Genomic DNA, 8,341 nt, shown 5'->3' with positions numbered 1-8,341 from the left:
CGCCGCGCGCCTCTGACGCCCGCCCCTGCCCGTGGCCAAGAGCGGCGGAGCGAGGGGACGGTGGCAGAAGACTGGGGGACGAGGAGGAAGAAATCAATTAGGCTCATCCAAGAGGCTGTATTCGAGATCCGAACCAGAGAGGGTGTGGGTGGGTCAAACCCATGTGAGGAGTGGGGTCCGGGTTGGGGCACGCACTGGGCTAAAGAAGGGGCCTGGAAGTTAGGCTGACTAGGGCAGGGAGGTTAGGGATTTGCCAACTCATTGATGATGGAAGGATGATTAAAGGTCTGCAAGCGATCAGCGGAGGGGGCTGCTAATTGGGCAAGACCCATAAAGGGTGGACTGAAGTGTGTAGCAGAGACCTGGAGGTGGCTGGGGTTACTACGGTTAATAGAAGATTGGGTTAGAGATTGGACAAGAGAGGAAAGAGCTGGATAAGGCCCTAGGAACGAGGGATCAAATTATTCATGGGATGGTGCTGGGATAGGGGGAGGCAAATCAATGAGCTCCAAGCCCCACAAGGGTATGGAGTGATGGTGCCTGAGGGTAGATCCAAGTAAGTAGATGTGGCCAATTTGGGCTTAGTAAACAGAGCCCAAAGGACCCGAAACTAGGAGGATACCCCTCCTCCTGCCCCAACACAAACATCTGGGCCTGTAACTCCAGACTCCCTAGAGCCCTTCAACAAAGAATTTCAGGGCTACAGAATTCTCAGCCCAGCACCCTTACTGCTCCATCCAGAAGCCAACTCTGTCCAGAGCAGAGACAGTGTGCATGAGTCAGAAAGTGGCAAGAGGCAGGCATGAGGTTGAGGACTATACAACTGTTTACCCTTCTTCTATGAAAGGAGGTGGCAAAGGAGAGCAACAAAAGTGGCATGACCCAGACAAATATCACATTTATTTCACAAACACTGGGAAGATGGGTTGGGGGTAGAGATGGGACTCAGGTGCATAGCTGCACAGTCGTCAGCAGCTTACTGCCCACACTGAGGATCCAGCCAGGCAGTACCTCCAGGTTGACAGGCAGCGAGAAGTGAGTGCAGGAAGGGCCCTGAACACCAAGCCCCCTGAAAAGCTAAGGGGCACAGCTCCAGCTGTCCCGAGAAAATCACAAATAAATAAGAGTGGGGCACAGCTCCACTCGCACAGATCATCTAGTCACCCATCTTCACGCCAGAGGTCTGCAAAAGAAGAACAGGAGAAATCAGGTAGGGACAAAAGAATATATAAGACAATGACAAATGACAGAAGATCAGACCTAACTCTTAATGGGATGGACAGGTGACAATAGATGGATGGCTGGATCAGGATGGATATGCTATGACAGACAAACACAGATAAACAGGGACAGACAACCACAGGCTGTGGGACAGAAAGATGGAGAGAAGTGGCATATAGACAGTGCCAGTCACCAGGAGTCAACCCAGTCAGGCATCCACAGTCACCCTCAGACTCTCAGGCTGATCCTTAGCCACAAACTCAGTGTCAGACAGACAAGACACGATTCAGACATGCTGTGCTACTGACAGCACAGATATACACACAGGCCCTGAGAAAGTCGAACACACCAAGACAGACTGATACAGACACAGACAAGATCCCAATCCAGAGACTAAATGAAACATATAGAGACAAAAAGCAACAGAAAAAAACAAGGACAGTTCTTAGTGTTTCTGGATTGGAAACTAAATTGAAAGCTTCAAAAAAGGAAAACCAAAAGATAGGAATGAGGTGATGGAAGCTATTCATGGTTACAGGTGAAGGGAATACTGCAGCTCCTCTGGAAGGAAGATGAGGCTGGATTATAGACAATGACAAAGGTTCCCCCAGGAGGATTCAGCACCTGCAGGATTGCAACTATGACCCCAAAGAGGCCAATGGCGCTGCCAAAGATCTCCACGATGAGAATCTTCACAAAGAGGCTGGGGTTCTGTGCGTCGGCCAAGGCGGCTCCACTGCCCACGATGCCCACGCAGACTCCACAGAAAAGGTTGGAAAGGCCCACTGTGAGGCCAGCCCCAAACATGGAGTAGCCTAGGGGGATAGAAAGGGAGCACTGAGGCCAAGCCAGACACAAGGGGAGATGAGGACAAGGGCCCAAAATGTACTAATGGAGCCAATCACCACCCCAATTTTGCAAAGCAAGTGACAGAATATCAAAATGAGGATTCTAAGCTGGGAGCTGTAGGGGAGAAGCAGGTGTGAAGCCTCAGCTTTCTGCCTTCACACACACCACCTACCTGCATGATAGTTTCGATGGCCAATGGCTTGGGGGTCAGTGGCACTAAAAGGCTAAGGAAGGCACAGAAATATCAGAAACCAACCCCTACGTCCCCCCCAACCCCCCGCGCCGCAATTGTGAAGCAATGTATAGAACACACTGGAATGTTCTATACACACTGGATGCCCTCCCCACCCTGGTCCTCCATACCTCAGCCATGTTGCTAATAACAATTGCCATGATGATGCCGTAGATAGCCACAGCCTCACAGAAGATGATGCTGGTGGTGGTAGTGGTGGGCAAGGGGAATGGAGAGGAGAAAGAGATGAGGTTGAAACCAATCTTCCTCCTAAGAGAGTCCCCAGCCACCTTTTCCCCATTAGCATCCCACCTCTTTGGGAGGCTGGTCAGGAGGAACGTGTTAGGTCAAACGCACAGGCAGGTCACAATGCAGCTAGTTTTGGCAATCTTCCAAGAACCCTAACTTACCTGACCAAGTTCTTGGTCTTGATCCTAGGGGCCTTCACCCCTCCCCCAATGATGGATGAGCCAGTAATATAGATGCCCCTGGTGGAAGGATAAGAAACCAATAAGCAGAACCCAAGCTTGTCACTGCCCCCAGGGTGATTAAGGACCTGCTATGACTCAGGCCCTTCCCCTGGTCGCACCACCCCAACACTCACCATGCTGCCCCAACCACAGACAGGGAGATAGCTAGGCCAATGCCCAGGTTTGACCACATAAAGGGGGAAGTCTCGGTCAGGAACCTGGTGTGGAGACAGGGAGGAAAACAAGTCAGCCCTGGTGGAGAAGTGGGCACAAAACCCACCCCACTTCACCCCACCCCCTGCCCCCAACCTCCAACCCCACCTGGATGCTAAGACAAAATACTGCCTATTCCCAAAAGTGCAAATCCCGTGCAGCTGGGGATTGGGTGGATGAGGGAGCTCAGGTCAGAGAAGGAAGGCTGCAGAGGAGCAGCCCCTAGAGGAACCCTTGCCCTACCCTCCCTTACCATGCCACATCAAAGCGGAAGCCCAAGTCAAAAATGGTGTAGCAAATTCCTGCAGTAGTGAGGAAAAAGGGGTCAGAGGCTGCTCTCTAGAGAGAAGCTCCCCAACTTAGACAAGAAGTTGCTGCCACCTACCCAAAGGTCTGCCCCCACCTAAGTCAACAGAGAATCCTCAAGCTGCCCGCGCCCCCTCCCTCGCCCAGCGCGCGTGAAAGCATAGCTGTCTATAGATTCCTCTGCTCAGGCTTCCATTTTCTGCCACTCCCTCAGTAACATCTCCCTCAGTGACACCACCTCCCAGACCAAGATCCTTCGTGGGCAGCCGCCTGCAGGCCTGAACGCCTTGGAGGAAGGGAGAGAGCAAGAGCTCGGGCCAGGCCCCACCGGATCCTGCCCGCCCTGTCCGACTCGCTATTTACTCAACAAGCTGGGGGGATGGGAGGCAGGAGAGGGCTAAACGACCAGGAAAAGAGGAACTGAAGCACCCGGCCTGTGACCCAAGCAGGCCAGTCAGGAGCAAGAGAGAGACGACAGCTGTGAGACAGGGGAGGGGGGCGCGGCACGAGAGCGATTAAGGCTGTTTTCGCGGCCTCAACCCACCCCCCGCCCGCGCCCCTCCTCGAGCGGCTGGAGGTCAGAGGTCTCCTCTGTTGGGGTCAGAGGCCCCCACAGGCGTGAGGCAAGTCCCGAAGCCCGGGGTACGAGCCCGTGTTGGGGCCGGGGATTCCTGAGACCCCACGTCCCCCGCTGGGCTCCAGCTCAGTCCGGATCCTGAACCCGCCCGCCAGGGCCCGGCCTCACCCACGACGATCATGCAGGCCCAAAAGGCCACAAAGATCCCGGAGTAGAGGAGCGCTAGCCCCGTCATGGCGGCGACGACAGCGGGGCGCGGGTCGGTGGGTCCAGAGCTAAAACCACGTCCCTGCGTCCACCGTCCGCCCCGCACTGTCACCTGACTCGCCCACGTGGTACGCTAGCACCACGTGACCCTATGCCGGGCCCTGAGCTACGTCGCTGCTGGTCTAGAACTTGACGACGCTCGAACTGTAGGCGCTGAGGATTGTGGTGGTTGTAGTCTCGCGCTTCGGAAGAGGCTCCGGCTCCCTTCTAAGTACCTCGCGTTTGACGTAACCCGCTCCTTCTTAGCTCCGACACTCCGTCCTTAGCCCCGACACCAGCCTTGCTTTACAGCCGAGCTTAGCCTCCAAGCCAGTGCTGCTTCCACGGGCCTCCGCCCTTGCCTTCCTACCCAGTTCCACGAAGACGTGCTCTCTTCCTCACTTCGCTCAAGCTGTATCCTCTACCTGAAACGCGCTTCGTAGTACTCATCATATCGGCCGACTAACAACTGCTGGCCCTCATAAATCATTCTTCCAGAAAGACTTCCCTAACCCAGAGACAGGGTGGCACACCGGCTTTGGGCTCCCGCTCTGCCCTGGTGATCTTTATGAAACTTCAGCAAGATCGTGTCACTCTCGTTTAAAATGCCTTGTGGCTCCCATTTCACTCTAAATGTCATAGTCCTTTTAATGGCCTACTAGGCTTGTACCAGTGTTGCTCCAGCCTTCACCTGCGAATACCCCGCTAACTCTCCTCTGGTTTCACTGGCCCCATTGTTTCTTGAACATACCAGCCATACTTTCACCACACTGGCCTTGCACTTGTTCCCTCTGTTTCTCCTAATTATCCATGAGGTTCACTTTGCAACTTCCTTTTAGTCTTTGTTCACCTTCTCCAAAAGGCCGTCTCCAACCATCTTGTTTAATATTGCAACCCCCCTCTCCCTTATACTCCCTTTCCAGCTTTATATTTCTCCGTAGCACTTATCACCATATGGCATACTGAGTGTTTTGGTTGTCTATCTCTCCCCACCCATGAGAATGTAAGTACCACGAAAGGATTTCTGTTGAACTCACTGCTGTATTTCCAGTGCCTCGCACACAGTGGGTGCTCAATATTTATTTGCAGAATACATGTTTGGTGCCCACCTTGTCCCGGTTACCATGGTTAGTTTACAGATCTGCCTCTACCAGCAGACTCCCTAAGAGCACTCCCTAAGAGCAGGGACCACTTCTCTCTTGTTCAGCTGCTTCTTCAACACCTTGGACAATGCCAATTTGCCAAAATTCTCAGCAAATGTGAGGAATGAAGAAGTGAGTTGTTTTACTTCACCCCTCTCAACCTTTATGGTCCAGCAACTCCACTCTGCTTGAAGCACACACCATGCTGGTTCACATCCATGTGTTTAAGCACAGTGTATCCTTTGCCCAAATGTCCTTTTCACCTGATTTTTTTTTCTCCAAAAGATTCAGTTTAGGTATAATTCCTTCTGGGAAGCCTTTTTTGGGCTCCAGCTGCTCCTGGGAGCTTTGCCCTCACAGAGAGTACTGTTTCACCATGTAGTAATTGCCTATTTAACTGCCTCGCTTTCCAGTTACACTGTAAGGACAGGAATCCAGTGAAATACAATTGAGATCTCCACCCACACCTGTGCAGGACCTGCAGTGTTTGATGAATAAAAAATGAAAGGAGAAAAAGTATCTGGTTTATTCAAGTTTCTGTGATCTCCCTGAGAAACAAATCAGAGTCAGTGTAGACCAGCACCGTCCAACAGAACTTTCTTTAATGATGGAAACAGCTGTACTGTCCTCTCATGTGGCTATCTGGGCACTGAAACATGACTACTGTGACTGGGAAACCGAGTTTTTAATTTTAGTTAAGTTTATGTTTAAATAGCCACATGTGTCTAGTGGCTGCTGCACTGGACAGCACAAATGTAGACCAGTGGTTCTCAACTGGGGGCAATATTGCCCCCCTACAGGGGACACTTGTCAATGTCTGGAGACATTTTTGGTTATTACAATTGGAAAAAGGTATGCTGCAGGGATCTAGTGGGCAGAAACCAGGGACGATGCTAAACATCCTACAATGCACAGAACAGCCTCTCACGACAAAGAATTATCAGGCCCAAAATGTCAACAGTGCCAACGCTGAGAAACTCTGGTCTAGACCATCTATAACCTGCCTTGGACAAAGGCAGACCCTCAATCGCACATCAGGAACTGGGATTGGCCAGAGGTCCTGAGCTGCTCCCAGGACAGATGGGCCTAGAAGGCTTCAGAAAAGCCCCAAACCAGTCCCCATCAGTCATATAACAGGCATTTTACTAAGCCAATATGTGCTAAGCCTTGTGCTAGTGCCAAGACAAGACAGAGCTGGATCCTATCCACAATGAGGGGCTGTCTGCCCTCCCTCCATCCAGGCTCCATCAAGGATCCTGGCAGAGGGGTGAGGTTGGTGCAGAGAACACTAAAGCTCTTAGCAGTGATTCTTAAATCCATTTGTGTCTCTGGCCCCAAATGGTATCAGTTGCTTCCCTCATCTTCGTAGGCAATGGCAATCCCTCGTCTTCCACTCACGGCTCCTGTCACTGGTGTCTGACCTAGGCAGGGCTGCAGCCCTTGCCAGCTCCGGGAACTAAGGAACGAGGCTGCAAAGAGAGAGAAATGAAGCTGAGTGGGCTGAATCTAAGGGAAGGGTTCAGATGAGAGTGGAGACTTGGCACACTTACCTGCAGGGCTACTCTCAGTCAGCTCTAGCTGGGGCCGCTGGGTCAGGGCTGAGCATCCAGGATCATTTGATGACTTCCAGGTCGGTGGGGGTCGGAGCTCCCCAGTAATGAGTGACACATCTGGGGTGTCCCACAGTTCCGATTCAGGTGGAGGGAGGGACACGTGGAAGGGAGAGCCTAGGAGGGAGAAACATGATCCATACTGGCTCCCTGATTCAATGCCCCAAGTGTTTCCAGCTCAGGCAGTTCCCCACAACTCACCAGGCAGTAAGTCCTCATAGTGTGTGAGGTGGGGAGCCAGGCCTGGAGGTGGCCAGGCAGGGTTGCAGGCAGCCTCTAGCTCACATGGTGTCAGTACAGGTCGGAAGAAGCTACCAGAAGGCTGGGGGGATAGGGCACCAAGAGGACAGGCCAACAGCACAAAGACATCCATCTCAGGAAAGTTGGCAAGCTTGGGAGGTGTGGGACGCCCCAGAGCCAACACATAGCTACGCTTGCCGGCAGCCTGAGTCAGTTTCCGCAAGTGTGCTAGTGCCTCACGGTGTCGGGCCACACCTAATGTGCCTGCCAGCAGCCCCACTACTCGGGCATCTCTAGCCCTCTCAACCAGGTAGCGTCTACATGCCCTTAGCCTCCCAGCCCGAGCACCTTCATCCTGGGTCCGCCCTGTGTCTGGGCAGCAGGAGGAGAAGGGCTGGCCTGGTGCCCAGCCCAAGAGCAGCCGGCTCAGGTCAGGGTCAGGGCTGCCCTCAGAGCCCCCCACATAGAAGGCACCATACTCTTCTAGACGCCTCCCTGGGGCTAGGGGAAAGCGACGCCCAAAACGCTCCAGGGGTTCAGGCTCTGGATTGAGAGAGCCCACTGGCAGGGGAAGAGCTGGACTGGAGACAAGCAGGTCCAGGTACCGTGGGCGCAGGAGAGTGGCCAAGGCCTCTGGAAGAAGGAAGTGGTGTCAGGGTTGGGGCCTGACAAAGCAAGAGACCCCTCATTACCCAGAAAACTGAATGTGACCCAAAAGCAAAGGCAGGGGTCAAGCCCACATCAAGAACTCTACAGGGTCAATGGTCATACTACTCTGAACAAGCCTGATCCCATCTGATCTCGGAAGCTAAGCAGGGTTGGGCCTGGTTAGTACTTGGATGGGAGACCACCTAGGAAGACCAGGTGCTGCAGGTGTAAAAAAAAAAAAAAAAAAAAACTCTATGGGAGTGTACTGAAATGGGGAAATTAAGACACAGAGTAGATGACCCACCCTTCCTGCATGCACAAGCAAAATCCCTCACCCAGGGCATGGGCACAGGCCGGTTCACTCAGTAGCACCACGGGAGCTGTGGGGTCTGGGTTCTGGGCCTCAAAGGCTCTGGCACAGAGCTCCAAGGCTACAGAACGCTGACCAAGGACGAAGGCCACAGGCAGTGGGCGGGCTGGAGGACTTAAGCAGGCAGGGCCAAAATGTACGAGGGCCTGAGCTCCAGCTTGCTCAGCACCCAGGACATCCACACAGCAGCTGCAGGGGAAATACCATTAGTGAGTGG

The 8,341-nt window shown here is 53.2% G+C and overlaps 2 protein-coding genes and 1 pseudogene across 5 annotated transcripts in view; 1 reads left to right on the top strand and 2 right to left on the bottom strand.

The window, feature by feature from the left end:
• Window positions 1–878: 878 nt before the first annotated feature.
• On the bottom strand, window positions 879–4,209 carry ATP6V0B (ATPase H+ transporting V0 subunit b). Its single transcript, XM_006911401.3, has 8 exons — window positions 4,037–4,209; window positions 3,239–3,287; window positions 2,907–2,990; window positions 2,713–2,790; window positions 2,434–2,503; window positions 2,243–2,294; window positions 1,846–2,036; window positions 879–1,183 (listed from the first exon to the last, which is right to left on the bottom strand). Exons 1-8 carry the CDS (start codon window positions 4,101–4,103, stop codon window positions 1,157–1,159), a joined length of 618 nt encoding a protein of 205 aa, XP_006911463.1. The 5' UTR covers window positions 4,104–4,209; the 3' UTR covers window positions 879–1,156.
• A 1,551-nt stretch (window positions 4,210–5,760) lies between these two features.
• Window positions 5,761–8,341, bottom strand: part of DPH2 (DPH2 homolog) — a 3,754-nt gene continuing 1,173 nt past the window's right edge. For 2 of the 4 annotated variants that reach the window (XM_006911400.3, XM_025046442.1), the window contains exons 3-6: window positions 8,090–8,313; window positions 7,068–7,739; window positions 6,807–6,983; window positions 5,761–6,725 (exon numbers count right to left, since the gene is read on the bottom strand). In XM_006911400.3, coding sequence (XP_006911462.1) covers window positions 6,601–6,725; window positions 6,807–6,983; window positions 7,068–7,739; window positions 8,090–8,313 — 1,198 coding nt within the window. In that variant the 3' untranslated portion in view covers window positions 5,761–6,600. The remainder of the gene's footprint in view (window positions 6,726–6,806; window positions 6,984–7,067; window positions 7,740–8,089; window positions 8,314–8,341) is intronic. The other 2 variants (XM_015588950.2, XM_015588949.2) reach the window with 1 other exon arrangement.
• LOC112479369 lies at window positions 7,864–7,982 on the top strand (annotated as a pseudogene).

Source organism: Pteropus alecto, unplaced genomic scaffold, assembly GCF_000325575.1.
Source record: "Pteropus alecto unplaced genomic scaffold, ASM32557v1 scaffold484, whole genome shotgun sequence".
Taxonomy (NCBI): Eukaryota; Metazoa; Chordata; class Mammalia; order Chiroptera; family Pteropodidae; genus Pteropus; species Pteropus alecto.
The sequence above is the reverse complement of the archived record's forward strand: the minus strand, read 5'-3'. Positions and strand labels throughout refer to the sequence as shown.

What these genes read in the sequence shown, in the direction of transcription:
- ATP6V0B (XM_006911401.3), bottom strand. Translation starts at nt 4,103, where the DNA reads ATGACGGGGCTAGCGCTCCTCTACTCCGGGATCTTTGTGGCCTTTTGG. An exon ending in GGCCTGCATGATCGTCGTGG is followed by an intron (nt 3,288 to 4,036) that starts GTGAGGCCGGGC and finishes TCACTACTGCAG; the next exon opens with GAATTTGCTACACCATTTTT. An exon ending in TCTGTGGTTGGGGCAGCATG is followed by an intron (nt 2,791 to 2,906) that starts GTGAGTGTTGGG and finishes TCCTTCCACCAG; the next exon opens with GGGCATCTATATTACTGGCT.